The sequence below is a fragment of the Artibeus jamaicensis genome, unplaced genomic scaffold, assembly GCF_021234435.1.
Source record: "Artibeus jamaicensis isolate MK-2021 breed Jamaican fruit bat unplaced genomic scaffold, CSHL_Jam_final scaffold_1964, whole genome shotgun sequence".
Classification (NCBI taxonomy): Eukaryota; Metazoa; Chordata; class Mammalia; order Chiroptera; family Phyllostomidae; genus Artibeus; species Artibeus jamaicensis.
The window spans coordinates 13788183-13807296 of NW_026522030.1; the positions used below are offsets into that span (position 1 = coordinate 13788183).

Sequence of the window (19114 nt, forward strand, 5' to 3'; positions counted from 1 at the left end):
AACCCCAAAGACGAATGAGCAAATGCATGTTTGAGTTTGTTTAAGAACTCACCTAAGCCCCACTGATGTGCACATTTCAGGAAAAACTCGGTTTTTCCATTTGCTCAGCTATTCTCCCTCTGGAATGATCATAGGCAGGCAACGTGGGGGAGTCGAAACAGGCAGACCTTGGATCAGACAAATCGGGGTTTTCTTGTCTCTGACTTGGACACTTGCTGAGGCTGTTATCTTGAACAAGTCACTGAATTTTAACCCACAGTTCTCTGAATCTAGACCATAGATTTTTAGAAATGTGGAATTGCTGTATTTATAGAAGGCAGATAAGATTTCTGCCTTTCACCTATGCACTTCTTGCAACCTTGCCTCCTGTTCTCACTACCTCCAGGGACCTAGCTGGAAGGTGCATTGCTAAGGTGAATCTTACAGAGGGGTCTTGTCTCTGGAAATAAGAGTGGTGCGTGATTTGTCCCCATAACTTTCCCAGCTTGACCCAGAGCCATCGAGATCCCCATTACTTTCCTGGCTCCTGGGATTCCATTATGCTATTTGATTGTCATCCTGTGTACCCAAGTCCTTTTCCTGCTTTTCCTTGCAAATAAGGTGGACACAAACACACAGGGAAGGGTCTTTGCTTCACCCACCATGGTGTAGCCTGAAATACCTTCACCTGCTATTGTCCTATGCTGCCTGGACCACCACCACCCTTGGTGCCAGAATCTCTGGGAGGTTAAATGGGAGACCCCTGTGGTCCTTTGGGTACTTGGTTGGGTTACATAAATCTTCCCTGTATGAGGAGTAGCTGACTTAGGCAAAGGACCTTGTTTGGTTTTCCTTGAACTATAAACAGGGAGATAAGGAGGCTAACTGAGTAAATGTTAAACAGACCAGAGTCCCTGCAGAGTGGCCACAGGGCCACTCTGGATCTTGATCTTGTTGCATCCTTGCTTTGGATCTTGCCTCTCTGCTTGGAATATGGAGAGAAGAAAAAGACAAATTGAAGTGCTGCAGTATTGGAAGTGTCGCATAGCAAGTCCTGGATCTGGGTGAAATTCCGGGGTGACTCTATTAGCATATTTTATGAAAGTAGTAAGATGAGTAAAACAGGGTTTCTGTTTTGGAGGAAGGGGGTAGCTGTGAGATTGGGAGTGTCCCTGGCAGGACAGTAGCAGAGTGAGTACAATTGTAGGTCCCCCACCACAGTGCCTCCATAACCCTAACAGGCCCATTCCTTGAGCCTTTCCACTCTGCTGGGCACCCTGCATCACACTCTGCCTGTCAGAGCTCATGAAATATTCACAGCAGCTCTACGAAGTAGACTAGTTTTATCCCCATTTTACAGATGAGGAAATTGAGAATTACAGGTTCAGTGACTTGGCCCAAGTCTGTGCTTAGCGTGTTGTGGAGACTGGATGTGAATCCCAGTTGGTCTGACCCCAGAGCTGTGGAGCTGCAGTGCCCTTTGCCACCCAGAGAGTCATGGTTCTCAATGGTCACCTCTGCTCTGGGGTCACAGACAACCTGGAGAACGTGACGAAAGCTGCAGCCATGGACTTCCTGTCCACGGGAACTCACACATGCTTGGTCCTCAGGTTAAGAGCTCCTGTTCCAGGGCACAGGGCACACTTGTCTCGGTATCCTCAGAAGCAGCACCCAAGGCTGACTGCCACAAACCAAACTGTGCCTTTGACACCTTGGACTAGCCAAACACACCCAGTCACGCTCTTTGTGGGAAGCTCCTCCATGATGAAGGCAAAGGAGATGACCTGTTGAAGGGGGCTCACACTTTCAGTGGGTGATGCAATAGCAACAACAGATGTGGCTTTGCAGAGGACATCTGACCCCATGTTTATTGGGTGCCTTTGAGGAGATCGTGAGCTGGCAGAGGAGGCAACACTAATGTAGGTCTGGCCGGCAGAGGACAGTACAGAGGAGACTGAGAAGGGCCCGGTATGAAGGGGGCGCCGGTAGGAAGGAAGGAGGTGGATTTGGATCAGGGAAAAGTGGGTTCTGCCCCAGTCCTGCCCACTGATTCCTGCCGCTGACCATGGTTTCTTGCCATAGTTTGCTCCTTAGAGAACGAAGGAATTGAGTTGGTTTAGGTGATCCTCAGGGCCCCTCTGTGTCTCTGAAAGGTGAGGTGGACTATGGGAGACAAACAAATACACTAGGTCTCTTCTGTGTATGGTCTAATCCACCCCTCTCGCCACTTCTCCAAGGTTCGTGCCAGGAACCCCATTCTATAGATGTCAGGTAAATTGAAGAATATCTGGTGCCCAGTCTCCAACTCAGGTTGGAGTAGTCAGAGGGGGCAGGTGTCTGTGACACGGGGAATGGGACAGGAAGAGTTGGGCTGGGGACTGTATGGAACCAGTAGAGATAAAGATCAAGTCCCAAAACTGCTTCAAAGAAGTGATGTTTCTCCTGTGTTTTCCTTCTCCTCGATGTCAACAGGCCACTTTCCAAACAAAGCCATGCCCTCCGCAGGGACACTTCCCTGGATTCAGGGGATTATCTGTAATGCCAACAACCCGTGTTTCCGTTACCCGACTCCTGGGGAGGCTCCCGGAGTTGTTGGAAACTTTAACAAATCCATGTAAGTACCAGATCAGGTTTTCTTTGCTCTGTTTGCCAGTTAATTCTTTTCCTCCCCTTCTCAACCTCTGGAGAATTTTGAATGGTTGGATTTGAGTGAAGTTGCTTTTGGGAAGGTTTGTGTATGAAGTCTGCAGAACAAGGGTAGGGAGAATTGCTGTCGGGATTTAAGACCTCCCTCTCGTGTATTTCAGGAGTAATGGTGTGAAGCTAAAAGCCATGTGGCTGGGGTGAGGGGGTGGGGCATTCCTCCCAAAACTGGCCGATGAGTTGGGAAGGGAAGACAGGGAGTGTGCTGGCCTCCTGGGGAGACATCTGCTCCATTGTCAGTTAGCCCACTCATGCAACAGACAGTCACTGTGCATGCGAACCGCCTGGCCTGGGGCCGGGGGGGAGGGGTGAGTAACAAGTTGTGCACAAGCAGGGGCCTGCCTTCCAGGAGCTCACAGCCAAGGCCCTCTCTGTTCTCAGATCAGCTTTCTTGCTCTGTGCAGCGTCCCACTGTCTGGTCTCTCTCTTCCCTGGTGTGAGCTTCCTGAGGGTCAGGATGCCACTTCCTTCACTTTTGTATTTCTGGCTCCTGACTTCAACTCCAGATACAAGTGTGGGCTTAGTAAGTGTTGGCCGAATGCGCCATTGAAGATTCTTGGAATGCATAGAACCATGGTATGAGGTAGATTGGACTGTAGGAAGCATATTAAGACAGTTCTTTTTTTTTTTAAATAAAAGATTTGATTTATTTTTAGAGAAAGGAAGGCAGAAAGAGAGGGAGGGGAACATCAATGTCTGGGAGAAACACGGACTGGTTGCCTCTTGAATGCCCCAACCCTGGGGGCTAGCCAGCAACTCAGGCATGTGTCCTGACTGGGAATTGACCAGCACCCTTTCAGTCTGTAGGACGATGCCCAGTCCACTGAGCTGTACCAGTCAGGACTCAGGACAATTCTGCGGAAGCTGCAGCCAGGGCAGGCAGGGCCACGTTACATGGACCTGGGGCCCCTTCTGCTATGCAGAACTATTAAAAACTTCATTGTTTAATGTGCCAGTCTAAAGATGAGTATAATGAAGGTTGAATCCATCTTATACATATCCTGAATGTTGGTTTTTATTCTGAATTTAAAGGAAATTAAAATATTTTTGTGGGCCCCAGGAGTGTCCTGAGCCCTGGGTACTGTGCCCACTGTGTCTCATGGGATTAAGTTGGCCCTGGGGGAGTGTGTGTGTGTGAGCGTGTGTGAGGGAGGGCTTCCTGGGGAGGAAGCATGTGGGCTGGGCCTTGAAGGAGGTGGTAGGATCTGGTGGACACACGGGAAAGAGCGTTTGGGGCAGGGCTGGTGGGTGGCAGTTTAAAAGCACAGGGTGTCAGTGAAGCGGGGCATGGAGAACAGCTGGAGAGGAGGACCAGGCAGCCGGGCTGAGCGTGTGTACCAGGCAGGTACTTTCTCTGTGAGGGAGAAGCAGCTGGCCTAACGAGAGCTTTTGTGCTTTTCCTGTCCTCCCTGCAGTGTGTCTCGCCTGTTCTCAGATGCTCAGCGGCTTCTTTTATACAGCCAGAAAGACACCAGCATGAAGGACATACACAGTGTTCTGAGAACATTACAGAAGATCGAGAGTAACAGCTCTGGTAAGCAAAAGCCTTGCGTGTATTGGTTTGTGATTGGAAATCAGCCTGTACCATGGAGAGAGCAACTCAGGTGGCCTGGGGCTTGTCCCTTTTAGCTCTTCCCTACTGGCCTGTCCTCCTCTGAGCCTGGGCTGTGGGACCTTTCCGCAGGAGGCATTTGAGAAGAAACTGGGAAGACAATGAGTGCGCTGACTTCGTTTTGGGTGACAGGAGAAAACCCCCCAGAGAGGAGTGGCTCGGGGTTAGGACAGTTAGGGGTGGTGCAGGATGCTTCCAACTTCTTTCCTTTGGAGTTGGCTGTGTGGTTGCAGTGAATGAGCAGATTTATAGACGGGGATACTTCTACATATAGAAGAGCATTGAAGTTGCAATTTGATATGGCTAAGTGAAAGTACACATTTCTTTCTAAAAGGAAGATGCGATTCATCTGCCTTCTAGACGTTTGATTTAGTCTGATGGACAGTTGACCTCTGATCTTTCAAAAGTGAACTCTTGTTCTCTGATCTGATGAGTGCCAGGAATGCCATGAAGGAAAAGTGTCTGGGAAGCAGGCAGTTTGCTGAGCGAGGCGCTGGCCGAAGAAGTCAAGGAGCAGCCTCCCAGGCAGTGGCCTCCCAGGGCCCAGGGGCGTGGGAACGGTCCCCTGGGCACACACAACGATGCTGTGCATGGTCTGTAGAGAATTTAAAAGCAATAAGGAAGCCCACAAAAGTCAGTCTGCATTCTATCATCACTGTGCCCCGGTGGTTGTAAACAATGTCAGTGATAAATTGCTCCCCAGCTGCTGTCGCTGCCAGCTGTTGTCACTGCTCCAGGAAGGTACTTTTTACTCACTTTGGTGTTGGGAGGGCTGGGGCAGGCTGGCCTTCTCTGAAAGGCCTCCCAGTTTTTGATCCACTTGGCAAAATAAGAAGTGGTGAAAAGTGTTAGTGTTTAAACCAGATTTGGATTGGAGCTCTCTCTTGGTTGGAGAGAACTGTCCTTTTTCTGGCCTGGAAAAGAGGCAGCGGGCAGTGTGGGGCCTGGGAACAAAGGGAAGGAAAGCCGAGTGAATGCTGGCACGGAGGAGGTATTGCTTCACATCAGAGAGAGACGTGACGGTGCTTAGGGTCAGATTTGAGGTGTCCCCAGTGGACCGCTTTTGGCTGCATGGCCAGGCCGTCTGGATGCTGCCCAGTAGGCCCCCGGTCCTGCACATGTGTGTGTGTCCCAGTGCAGGACACAGAGAGGGAGCAAGGACCGTGCAAAGGTTCAGTCTTTCCTCATCTACTGAAGGACACCTGCCTGGCAGGTCAGAGGCAGAGCCCAGGTTTCTTCCAGAGACGGTGTGGCCCAGAGGAGAGAGGAGAGAGTGTTAAGATGTTTCGGTTGGTGGTTTTGTGGCTTTGTGAATAACTTATTTAAGGCTTCTTGTCTATGAAATGGGGACAGTAGAAGAAGCTACCCTATGGGATTTTTTTTTTGAGGAATAAATGAGATAGAACGTTTAATCACTGAAAGATGTTAAAGTAGCATCTAACATCCCATTTCTTCCTCCCCTCTGGTTGGGTTTCAGTGTGTCTCTGTCTTTTCCGAGGTTTATCGGAGTACAGCAGCATCCCAGCACAGAGCAAAGGGGACTTCTGCCTCCTTTGTCCTGTGCCCTGCATTTCTGTTCATGCGGTCTGAGATTGCGGCAGACGTTTGGGCACACACGTCACACTGTTGACTCCGAGTCCACGTGCCGGCAGCCAGAACTGTGGAGTCTTTGAAATACTTGCTCTTGCAAGTTACTTGTTCTCCATTCCTTAATTGTGTGGTTGGCTTTTTGAACCTAAGGAAAATACCTGTCTCTTTTCTATGTTACATTTTTAGATCCTCTAATGTCATCTCATCCTATCAACCCCGTTTTAGATTTCAGTTTTGCTGCTGCTTGTCATTTCCTGCCACCTAGGTTTTTGATAAATAGCTCTTCCTGTTCTCCACCAAGTCAGTGATGACCATGGGACCAAGGCTTGCAGTTTGGGTCAGTCCACTGGACACTAACCACCACATTGGAAACTACCATTCAACATCTTAAAGATGCACCAACCTACATGGTCATCAATGCTCAACTCCTGAGCTCTTGCTTCTGTGACCCAGTTGGAGAACTTCCCTGGTTCTTCCCTTCCGTTCGCATCTGCTAAATCCTTTGGGCTCTCCACAGATAATTTGTGCACACGGGGACTGGAGGGAGGGGTCTCTACTCAAACTTTCTTTTTTAGTCTGTGGTTTCCTGAGCTAGAGCATTGTTTTATTTTCACTTTACTGAATGAAACTTCAGAGGTTGTCAGTTCATTGTATAGATAAATGGGCTGCTTGACTCAGTCATTCAACCCAAGGTGCTGGGCTCAGTGGGGCACTAATCAAACTTGCTTCCATCCCTGTGGAACTTCTGTTCTAGACAAGAAGAGGCCAGAGGCTTCCCCAGTTTTTGCAGTCACAGGAGGAATGTTCTGGGAGTGGGACACAGCGAAACCCGCAGTTCTCTTCCACCAGCGCTGCCTTGTGCTGGCCAGCTCATCTTCCAAATGGGAAGGCCTCTCAGTTCTGCAGTTTGGTCATAGACAAGTCTAACGACCCTTGAAGGCACCCTAATGAGAAATCCACGTGGAAAGCCTTCCAGAGGGACCTGAGTTTTCCCACCACTGGAACTTTTCAGACACTTTATTATTTTCTTCCCAAACCTACAAACAGGCAGGCTGAGGGGGGGCTGCCTCAATGCCTGGGACTCGGTGTGAGGAACGCCCATCCTTCGTCAGTCCCTCTCATTTCCGCAACCCAACGGAAATATAAAAATCGTGCAGATTTTCAGAAATGCTACAAAAAGTGACGGGTCTAGATTTTGTAGCCGTGAGATGCAGACTGTTAAGGGGTGTGTCTCCAGGTGAGTTTTGTGTAATTTCAGGCAGCACACAGATAACAAGCTTCAACTTTAACCCGTATCAGTTGCAATGCCATGTGTATTACTGCTTCGGAGGATGTTAAATAGTAAAAAAGAAGTTGATTTAAAGAAAACATTTCATGTGGGTATGGTAAAACTGTGAGTGTAGTTTGTGAATGGCTGGAGATTGGAAAACGCTGGTACAGCAGAAAGACATTTGGGCTTTGTTATTAAGATTCGTTTGGGGGATAAATCCAGCCTCCTCATGTGTGAACCTCGGGCATGCTTTGATTCTTCCCGGCCTTCCTTTCCCCTGAGGGTGTCGATCACCGCGCCAGGGGTTGTTGAGCAGTGCACTGGGTGGAATCTGCGGGTGACTGATGGCGGGGGCGTGCCACATTGTTGACACACTGTAAATCTGAGTTCGTTCACCACCCCTTCCATTCCTGGCTGGCTCTGTGGCCTCGCCAATTTGTCTGACCTCTGTGGGCCTCCACTGTCCTTGCCTCAAAATCGGGACTTTGGCGAGACAAGCTGAAAATGTTTTGTCTCGGAACCTCGGTCAGTAGTTGGACGGGGGAGCACATGGGACTCACTGGTGATGTGGGGTGTCCCCTGTACCGTGACCCCCGAGGGCGGGACTGACCCTCATTCCTGACTCTCTCCCAAGCATCAGCAGGCACGGACTAAGTAAGCAGTCAGCGAATCTTTGTGGAATGATGGTGAAAGAAGATACCTGCCCTGTTCTGCCCTGACTGGTGGTACAGGTCCGTGCGTTGGGAGTCGTCCTGCAGACCGAAAGGTCGCTGGTTTGATTCCGGTCAGGGCACATGTGAGCCAGGTCCTCAGTTGGGGGTGTGCAAGAAAAAGGTAGCCAAAGGATGTTTCTCTTACATGTCGACGTTTCTCCCCCACTCGTTCTCCCTGCCTTCTCCTCTCTCTAAAAATAAACAAATGAATCTTTGAAAAAAGAATGAGACGCTTGCCCTTCACAGATTTTAAGGGTCAAGTGAAAGTTCTTTGAAAAATATAAAATCCCGCAGCGTGTAGTTTTCAAGTTGATTCCCTTGTGTGAACCCACATTGATGGGACTCTAAATTAATCATAATGATAAAAGTTCTTAAAACAGTCTCAGCCTTCTTTTTTTCACAAGGTTTATTTTCCAGAACTTTATTGGAAGGGTGGCCGTGAACTGAGAGGTCTGAAGTGGATTTACTGAGTAGTGAAAAAAGATTTTCATTCATAGCCCGCTTCCAAGGCAAAGGGTTCTCGTAGGGTTCTTAGCAATCAAAAATTGCCAAAAGTAGGCTTTTAAAAAATAATTCTTTTTCTTAAAGCGACCCCCCCCCCCCCCCCAAATCTGCCCCTGCCAGAGGTACTGGAGAGAGAGAGAGAACGAGAACTGCTTCCTTCCTCACCCTCTTCCTCTGCTCTCCCCCTCAGCCTCACACCATGCAGCCCACCCGACCCCACGCTGGTGAGCCTGACAGGCCAGCCAGAGCTAAGGCCTCCCAGATGAGGCTGGTGCCGCTTGGTCAGGCCTGGGCTGGAGAAGGAGGTGTCCCTGTGCTTCTTTGTTTTTACTGCTTTTCCCTTTGAACTACTCGACTGCATCCCCTTGTGTTACCTGACAAGCTCACTAGCCTTCTTCTGCTGAACGTTCTGCTCAGATACCCACTTGGCCCCAATGCCTTGCTTGCTTCCCAAATCCTTCGTCTCCAGGTGGTACCACGGGCCCAAGCCCCCTCCCGAGTTTGCCATATATAGTGGTCAAGGCTTCCTGCTTGGCTGGAGGTGGGAAGGACATGTCCTGGGGCTGAGCCTCTTGCCATTCTTGGGTAGACAGACCATCCTGCACATCTCCTCTACGGAGTTCCCCAACTCCCCCGCTGCTCCCCATTCCCGGGGCAGCTGGGTTCTTGTCTACTGCGGCATCCTGTGGCTTCTCCCTGAGCATCACCGTTGCTTAGGCTGGCCGGGGACAATTCCTGGGTGTGTGAGGGCGCTGTGCGTGTTCTCTGTCTTTATCAGTCGGGGCCTGGCCCAGCGGACAAAGCTGTAGTTTCTGTGGTGGGGCCGGAATGCGGATCCCCAGTCTCCCCTGTGCAGGGGACTCAGCAGCTTCCATCCTCAGCCACGGTTTTAGCTCTCCAGGTGTCAGGCCCTGTCCCGAATTAGAGCCGCACCAACACCTTTTATCAGAAACCCCACATGCGCTCCGTGGGAATTCAGGAGATGATTTTCCAGTCCTGCTAAATGAGGCCAGGCCGGGTAGGTGAGGAGGGAGGGCCCTCCAGCTACATGCATGGCTGCCACGTGATACATTTCGGTGCTGCCACGTACACCCCAGTCCACGTGAGCGGCACTTCCCACGAGAATGGTGCTTCTGAAGTCAGGTAGGGCACAGCCTACGTGGTTGTTTGCGTGGCCTAGAGGACTTTATCTCGCCTTCCTACACTGAGGACTAAGGTTACAACTGGCCTCCCATAGCCTCCGAGTAGGGCTTCCTGAAATACTTTCTGTCCAGGATGTAGAGTCCTCTGAAGCTGATGATAACTTAGCCAGGAAAGAACAAGGAAGAACTTGAGGCATTTTGTGGCTTGGCTGGAGCTGTCCCTTTGGAGGACATCCCACATCACTGAGGTCAAGGTTGGGAAGGGGAGGGACTGGAAGAGAGACCCAGGGCAGCGCTGCCTGCATCCTGATATGCTGACTTGGGTCTGGAGCTTTCCCATCCCTTCGGCTAGGTCTCTGCGTGTCAGTGGTGTGTGTGCCTGCCATTTTCTGTATTTTCATGGTCCCAGTCTTGCTTGTTTGGCCTGTGCTCTGTAAGACTTTTGTGAAATAAGTCCTGATGGTTATGCTGGAATTTATTTAGGGGAAAGGGTCATAACTTCCTGGCTGTTGGATTACTGGCAATACCGAGAACTAACTATGGACCTTTGGTTCTGCCTTGATCTTTGACAATCAAAAAGCAAGATCCCCAGCGGGCAGGGCAGGCTCTAGGGACATGGCAGTGTCCTTGGCTGTGGTGGGGTGTTGCGGGAAGCAGATGTAAAATTACCATCTTGTAAACATCCGCTGGGCAGCACAAATTAATGTTGACTTGGAACAGACTTGGCAGCCAGACCGCCTTGGTTCAGATTTTGCCCTGCTTCCTACCAGCAGGTCATTTCATGACAACATTTCTGTGTCTCAGTTTCCTCAAAGTGGAGATAGTAACAGAACCTCTCTTAGACATATTGTGGGTAATGGGCATGCTAATAACGATAAAGCATTTAGTATAGGGTCTGGCACATAAGATGCACCAGGCCTGGACTTTAGTTCACTGTATTTTCATGACCATCATGTGAAGTAGGGAATTTTGTTCCTTTCTATGCACCTGAAGGAGCTGAAGTTCAGAGAGGCTAAGTAACTTGCCTAAGGTAGTACAGCTGGCAAAAGGCAGGAAAAGGGGTACATCTTCAGTCATTAATACTCTTTAGGACACACACATTATTGTGTCCTAAAGAGGGTCAGCCTACTGTAGCCAGAAACTTCTCCAGGGTCACAGGACAGGATAGAATGAGAAAGGAGACAAGAGGGCTTCCAAAACAGAAATGCCAGACTTGCTCCACTTCTGGGCTTCGTGGGCAACAGGCATGGGTGGAACGTTCCCCAAGGTCTGTCTGGAAAGAACGTCCCGTGACTCACAGCCACATCTCCCTCCACACCCGACCTCTTTCACCCCCCCCCCCACAGCAGCTGCTGAAGTTGAAGCTGCAGCCCCAGCTTTGTTTTTTGCCTGTGTGGGCCCCCCTGTGTGCCATCTCATTGGAAGAGCCGATGACATGTGTCAATATTACATCATTGAACTGGAAATTGCTTTAAATCTTTGGGTGATTGCAGTTCATTTCCTGAACGCACATGTCAGAAGTTCTAATTCAGGGTCACAGGGTTTTATATTTTGAAACCTTCCCGCCTAGCGTGAGAGAGTTTTCCTAGACCTGTCTCAGCCAGGTTGGCTCCCATAGCCCAGGACAGGGGCTGCTCCCAGCCAGGCCGTAATCAGGTGGCTGCCGGGCTGCAGCGCTGTGTTGAAATATTGCTTGAACTAAGTCGAATCAAAGGTCAGCTTTACCCAGGCGAGAATAGAAAGCACCAGCGCACTTGACCACAGGACAGCGTGTACCCCATGATATTGGACTGTCTTCCACTGTTTGGATGGTTATCACCAAGAACAGTACTGGAAAAAAAAAACCCCAAAACCCAGTACTTTGTGACTTGTGTTTCCAGCTTAAGATTTATTTCCAACCTTATAAACTTAAGATTCTGTGTATAGTCTTGGGTGACAGAGCCGTTTGGGAGTCCAGTTTGTTTCTAGGGGAGAGCATCCTGCTACTGGCCCTCGGACCGCTGTCGTGCTGAGGCACAAATGAGCAGCGTCAGAGTGATGCGTGCTCTAGCAGAGGAAGGTGCACCAGGCAATGAAGCCATTTCACATTTTAATACATTGTGCCCTTCAAGACTTACACTGGCACTAGCAGGTTGATGTTACCATCCCCATTTTATTGACGGGGAAACTGAGGCTGGAAAGGCTTGTGTCTGCCGCACAAGGTCATAAAGCTGTGAACGGAACCCAAGCTTGTCTGACTCCAAAACTCAGCATGTCCCCAGCACACTGTGTTTGCATTTTTATTCCAGGACTGAGAAGTAGGGGGGGGCATCCTTAGCTTTTATGCCAGAATCATGATGGAGCATTTCTGAAAGAGTATAAAGAGATTTACTTAATTCCCGATACAGTAGAAAGAGTCAAAGCTTTGCAGTCAGAGCTGTTGGGGTTCAAATTCACCATTTGCTCTGTAACCTTAGGCAGGGTATTAACCTCTCTGGACCTGTTTTCACATTTGAAAGATGGGAATAATGCATTTCTTGTAAATTTGTTTTAGGGATTTAAAAAGAATAACACATGTCACATGGCTGATGATCAGTAAATACTAATCACCTTCCTCTGGCCATCACTACCTTGCCCTTTCATAGACTTCATTAACTTTCAAATAAGAAAAACAAAGCTATGTACATGTTAGATATACATTAACATTTCTTCCTTCATCCAGTCCTGGAAAGGTTCCCTTCTCAGCCCCTAGCTCAATTTTCCTTTAGTTTCAGAACTCATTTGGGCTAAAGCTGTCTCCTCAGTATTACCTTCATTTCATCTGGGCTTCCCAAACCAGCCCTGTTCTGTCTTCCAACACCCCCCCACCCTGTGTCAGGAGTGCTCCTGGCTAGTGTGAGCACAACTCACCCTCCTCCTTTGGGGCTACAAGGACCTGTTGACTGTTCAGGTGCTTATCAGTCGATGGGAGTCCTCATTCCAGGGGCTGCCTGCAATCTCTCTCACCTTCGCCGCTTCCCAGTGAGAGATGAGTATGCTATTGCCTACATGGATCTGGGGGCAGGTATGTGTAGTGTCTCTCTCCAGCTCCCGATTTCAACTAGGACTGATTCTGGAGTGGCAGAGAGGGCTGGAGGCTCACAGCTCTGTTCATCGACCCTCTCCTCTCTCCATGTCCTCTTGGGAAGGCCGAGGTGGCGGGGGGGTCATGTCTTCACATAGCATCTCTTTTGTCACAGGCTCCTGCCTTCAAGCAGCACAGAGAAATGTTGCTGCTTTGAACAATAGCACTAGTATTTGGGGTTCAGTAGCCATTTAAACGTTGCTCCATGAATGCAAGTTCACATTACATGTAAAATACTTTAAGGACTATGAGGCTCCTAAAGTTATAGAACCCCCACTGGTTTCAAGAGAAGGCTCTGGCTTCCTTAGGACTTGCCTCAAAGAGTTCAGGGAGCATAACCCTGAATTTTCTGGTTTCTCTTGGGAACCCTTTGCATAATTGTTATCAGGACTCTATCAATATTTATTTTGAATTTCACTTTCAGCTTGTATTTTTCATACATAATGAGTCAGTGTTCGGGGTACTTTACATTCATAATGTCGTTTGTGGTTACCTAACCCACACCCCTGGTGGGACAGACCTTCGTTGACCGAGGAACACAGGCTCAGCCTAAGGGACCTCTCCAAGGCCATGTAACTAAAAAAATCTGGGATCGAGATTTCAGCCAGGTTAGCCAGACTCTAGAACCTGACATCTTTTCATTATGTCTCAGTATCCCTCAGCAAGCCTTCTCTGTAGAGAAGGAAATCTGTTCAGGGTTGGGAACCCCAGGCCCAGGCGCCCAGCATGGAGGTCCTGAGGCTCTGTGCACCCCAGGACCCTGGCCTCCTTCCACCTACCAAGGGGTTCCGCCAGGGAACAGCCAGGTCATGCTGCTTCCCCTGCTTCTCCAAAGCCCCGAGCTCCCTAGGGGAACCCTGGTCTTCCCAGGGGAGGGTCCAGCCGTCTCAGTGAAACAGGTGGTCCCTATTCTTGAAGAAGAAAATACAGGCCTAGCATCCTAGCATTGGGAAAACAATCAAAAACTACAATAAGGGAAAAAAAACCCAAGAAGACACTTGAGTGTGTTTGTTACTAGCCCTTTTATAGCAGAGAAATGTTTCAAGGTCTTGTTTATAAAGTCAGACAAGCTTAGGCTGGTTAGAATTTGGCCCAGGTCTCTCAAGGCCATTTGATAGGGCGGGGGCTGGGAGACCCTCCTGGGGTCATTTTAAGTAGTGTATCTGGGCCTTGGATGTTGACGTGATCTCCTTCTCCACTTCTCCTTTTTTCATTTGCCTTCTCCACCCACTTCTCAAGCAGCTGATTGCTGTGGTTCCTTTTCATGTTGAACAAAAGAGACTACAGCGATCTTGAAATCTGAGCTGGGGACTGGAGGGCGCTGACCGGCAGTAACCCCAGCGCTCTGGCTGAGGGCTTCCCTCCTCCGCCTTCCTGCTGCTTCCCTCCTTCCCCCTCCTCCCTCCTTCCCCCTCCTCCCTCCTTTCCCCTCTTGCCTCCTTCCCTCCTGCTTCTCCACTGCGCGCAGGCAGGCTGGAGAGAATCAGGGGAACGAACACTAAGTGGCTGTGAAAGCACCCCCCAGGTGCAGGGCCTCCCCCGCCACACCCGTCTACCTGCTCTGGAAGTGTGTCCTTAGTTTGGTCAGATAGGTCTGGCCCAGAGGATTGGCAAGAAATAAGATTCTGTCCTGTTTTTCCTCAGCCCACAAAATACACACTTCACTTGTTTTGTTCTTTAGACTCCAAGGTCCTAGTTTTTTTTTTCCTCCTTTCCTTTGCCCCACCTCGCCCCACCCAAAGAAAGCTCTTGGGAATTGGACAGGCCACCATTTGCTCCTCCTGGCACAATGAAGGAGGCTGAGTTCAGCGGACCAAGTATTCTGAACCACGTTGGAGCGGTTGCAGCAGGAAAGCGCTCTCGGCCTTTTGCTGGACTTTCGGTCTCCTGCAGGCAGCAGGGACTCGCAGTGTAGTGACCAGTCCAGCTCCCTGATGGCCGTGTTCTATTGTCAGCATTCATACCTTCTCAGTTACTGAGGCAGCTTGTGGGGCTCCTCAGCTCTTTCTCTATTAAAAAAGTTTCTTTTCCATCCTTGATCTTGGTTTTTACAACGGCCCGTGAGTGTTAATAGCCCTGTTTTATGTTTAAGGAAAGGGAGGCCCATGGAGATTAAGAAAAGAGGAAGAGTGAGGTTCATGGTCACACAGTTAAGGAACAGCAAAGCTAGGTCTTGAATTCAGATCTTGTGACTTTGTATCCAGTGCCGATTCCCTTTTGCCCCAAGTGTACCTTTCAATACCATGGATGAGAAGATCCCCTGGGACTATCTTCTCATCCCACATCTTATGGATAAGAAAACTGAAGTCACGTCAACTCACTTGGGCAAAGTTAAAAGGCTAAGTGCCTATCTTTTCCACATAGTGTTCCTGTCTTACCTCTAATAACCGGTCTTTTCTCACTGGTCATCTTCCACCAAATGCTAATCCTTGTAGTGTGACCTTGTAGATGTGATCATTCCCATTGGTTCTCGGTAAAATGCTAGGTTTATTTATTCTCTAAAGTTCCGAATAGACAAATCAGTCAACTTCAACCTTTTTCTTTATCTTATAGACAGTATCAGCAGAAAGAATGCAATAATTCTGTCGAACTCGGGAATTCAGCCAGGCAAATACATAACACAAACAAACACGCATGTGTGGAGACACACACCCTCTTAGATCATAAATTCAACTTCTCCATTTAGTTGGCAAAGTCCCTTCTGTGTTTTAAAGTATTCTAAAAGCATGTGCTTTAGGGGCAGTTTGCAAGGAAACCAATGAAACCAGTCTTTCCTGAAAGTGACAATGACAGTAGCTGTCTTTCTGCATGCCCGGCATTACACTGGGTCTTCAGGTGCATTTTCTCATTTTACCGCCAGCTCCTCAGCCCCTCCGGCTAGATGCCATTATCATCCCCAGGTGTTCTGTTGACACTTCCCCACTCCCTGAGAAACCTCAGTGTTATCTTGATCTGGTTTGTTTGGCCTTCTTGCCCTGTTCCACTCTTCCCTAACCACTCACTGCAGGGTGAATTTACTTCTCCGTAATTGGCTGTTTTCCAGATCCTCTCCGTTCCTTGGTTAATTCACTCATTTGTGGCCATCGATTCCTTCACACACCCTCCATTTACTGCCTGCCGCCTCTTGCCAGGCACTGCTACACTCCAGAGTTGCAAAGTCCTGGCCCGCAAGCCACTTCTCTTCTGGGGAGAAAGATGTGTGCTCGGACAACTGCACCTTGATCTGTGCTGTGCTCAAGGGAAACACAGGATGCTGTGAGGGCACTGCAGGAGGCCAGCTAACCCAGCTTGTGAGTGGGAACGTCAGGGCAGGCTTTATGGGGGAGGTGAATCATGGCCTAAGTCATAAAGGAGGGGTAAGAATTAGGACTGTGTCAGACATCTGGCGTTCTCAAAACTCTTGGCTTCCCTACTCATTTTTCTGCCAGCCACACAAGGGAGAGACGGAGACCAGAAATATATAGCCACCCCCCACCCCGGCCTCCTACCGCATTCCTTCCTCTTCCTTTTCACCCTCATTCCTTAGGGTTTGAGGAGTCTCCTCTCTGTGTTTATCTGCTTGTTGATCATTTGTTCAGTTGAAAACCTTTTCTGAGAGCCTGCTGCGTGCACAGCAGTATGACGATAGGGCATCTAGGCTCTGCCTCGTGAGAGGCCTTGCCCTCTTCTCACCAGCCACAGCCCCTAGAGAAGTGTGGCGCTCTGCCCTTTTCCAGAATTGGGTGCCTGCCTGACTCTCCACCATGGAACCCTTGCAGCTGAACCTCATCTTGGTCAAGTGCTTCCAGGAACTGTGATCCTGCCTCCTGCCTTCTGTTTTATTGGTCTACCAGTTCATCTCCCTTATCAGCCTTGGGCATTCCCTGAGGGCAGGGTCTGTGTTCTTACTTTTTCTCTGTACTTCATAGTGGCATGTGGGTAAAGTTGAGTGGAAAACTCTTTTCAAAATGACAAGTTACCATGTATCGAGCACCTACCATGAGTCAGTTGCTCACTGTTCGTGCTTTACCTATGAGTAGCTCTAATTCTTATGTCTTTGCAAGGTGGATACTGTTGATCTTATCTCTTAGGTTAGAAAAGTTGACCTCAGAAAAGCACAACGAATTCCTGAAAGCCACACCATAGCATAGTCCAGCATCAGATTTAAGTTTTTTGTGGTCCCATGTCCCTGATCTTTCTACCATATTATTGTCTGAAATCACCTGGGGAGTTTTATGAAATTCTGATGCCTGGATCTTAGCCCCAGTTCTGATTAGTGATTGGGGGTTGCGGCCTTGGCATTGGGATTTGTGTGAAGCTCCCTGTATGAGTCTAATAGGAGCCAAGGTTGAGAACTTGTGCACTGTACCACATGGCCTTTCTGCGTCCACACTGGCTGCAGCTGCTGGTGGTGGCGTGTGAATCTGAGTGTCCACATGTGTGGTGTCCACGTGACCAGAATGTAAGTTCTTCGTAGCCAAGAGTCTTTGGCCTCCTTGCTGCTTCCCCACCCTGTGACCTTACCACCTCTGCACGTGTACTGCCAGGGGTCCTTGACTGTTTCATCAGCTCCTTGGTTCTTATGTCTCATCCAAGGGAATTCACTGATAAGTGGTTGGAGTTTGATCACATCCAGCTGTTCTCATCCTCAGAGCCTGTTGACATAGCAGAAGAGTCTTATAAACACACTGAGCACACTTGCTGGTCTGGAGGGTATTGCTCATGACCTAGACCCGTTGCAAGTGCAGCCAGAGCCGGCCCTCCCACCCTTTAGCAGCCCTGCTCCGGAGGGAGGAGGCTGTTCCAAAGCTCCCCAACACGATGTCCACACGCTGTTCTGGCTTTTCACCCTCAGGAGGGATTGATGGCCACCTCGTCAGTGAGAGTCAGCTCACATGCATATTCTGTTCTGTTGGGGTCAGAGAGGGCTGGCCCTCTGTGTGGTGCCTTTTCTTTGTTCCAGAATGCTTAGTGTCTGGCTTTTCGTGCTGGGCTTCAGCTGAAGCCATCTGCTTTCCTATGTTCCTTCCTTTCTCCTACCAAAGGAATATTGGGACACCCCACAAGTCACTTTGTGTCCCTGGGAGTATAATACTAGCACTTGGGGATACTTTTTACTGCTGGGGTGGGGGTTATCTTGAGACCCCCGGGCCCTTGTTGGACCTTGTCAGCTGAAAGGAAGTCTTCCATGATGCTGCTCAGATCTTCTTGAATCTTCCTAATCCTAATCCCAACTCCTAATTATTATTCAACCATCATTCACTGACCAACAATTCTTTGGCAGGCCCTGATGTGGACACTGTGTTGCAAAAATAAAACACATACTCCATGTCCCAGAGGCATAGTCCAGTGCATATAGTATACATATAAGGCAACATTCCTATAGGTGTGGCCCCCAGAACCGCTGCATTAGAGGTATAAGGGGTGCTTATTAAACTGTAGATTCCTATATCTGCTGTTGCAGGATCTCTGGGGCTGGGGCCCAAGCAGTTGCATTTTAGCATGCTTCCTAAGTGAATCTGAGATGCTCTGAGGTTTGACAACCATAGCACTGAGGCTTAGGGTAAGAGGACAATGTCACAGGTGACGTTGAGCACTGCTCCGTGGCCGTCTGCAGGAGTATCTGTTCTGAACAGGAGGAATACCAGCTGAGCAAGGAACAGCAGCTACCTGAAGGTGTCATGATGAATAACTAGATGTAGCTAGAGAATCACTTCTCTGGAGATGCGAACTGTGCTGTACTCCCTTCTGTGCCTCTGTTCCTCATGTCTGCTTAAGCAGAGCATGCTCGGGTCGGGCAGCACCGATGACAGTCTGCAGGGGCTGTGGGCTCCCCTACTGTATCTCTGCACATGACCCCTTAGCTCCAGGTTTAGCTCCTGTCCTCTTTAAGCCTCATATTATAGCCCTGTTTTTAGATGTAACCTCTATTTCTCTTCAGTTAAAAGATTTGGGTTTGCAGGGTTTGCCCCCTAGAGGTCAGGTAGGGCCTGGGCCTGTGGGCTGCAGTCTGCAGGTGTTGACCGCCCAGCCGTGCGCTCACGAGTAGCTGGTTTTTTCTTTATTGGAAGAAGGTGGGTTACTAAGACAGTGGAGCAGGGGAGAAGTGGATAGTCACATGAACAGGGCAGGGAAGACGATGGCATTTTAAAGTCTGGGGACCATCTGCTCAGAAACCTTTCAGTTTGGAGATGAAGAAGCGGAGCGTCAGGAGGATGATAGGAAACACCTGGAGACACCAAGTCTGTGTGCACAGCTTCCGGCCCTGGGCGCCGAAGTTCTGGGTTTTTGGCCAGTGCTGCTTCTACGTCACTGCATTGGATAGGAACCTTTTCTAAATACACCTGGAGGGCTTAATTTTTAAAGGGGGTCTGGATAGAACCCTGCAGCACTCCATTTGAAGGCGATTTTTAAGTGTATACTATATGTTTTTTTAAAGCCTGGCACACCTGGATTTGGGAGCTTCGTGTTTGGAAATGAAATGAGACCATGTGTGTGGAAGCAAGTTGATAGGTTTTC

General features: G+C 49.3%; 1 protein-coding gene across 4 annotated transcripts in view; it reads left to right on the top strand.

Annotated features, from left to right (window-relative positions):
- Nucleotides 1–19114, top strand: part of ABCA1 (ATP binding cassette subfamily A member 1) — a 120425-nt gene that overhangs the window by 35265 nt on the left and 66046 nt on the right. For 3 of the 4 annotated variants that reach the window (XM_037125993.2, XM_037125997.2, XM_037125994.2), the window contains exons 4-5: nucleotides 2452–2593; nucleotides 4098–4216. In XM_037125993.2, coding sequence (XP_036981888.2) covers nucleotides 2452–2593; nucleotides 4098–4216 — 261 coding nt within the window. Of the gene's footprint in view, nucleotides 1–385; nucleotides 455–2451; nucleotides 2594–4097; nucleotides 4217–19114 lie in introns of all 4 variants that reach the window. The other variant, XM_037125996.2, reaches the window with a different exon arrangement.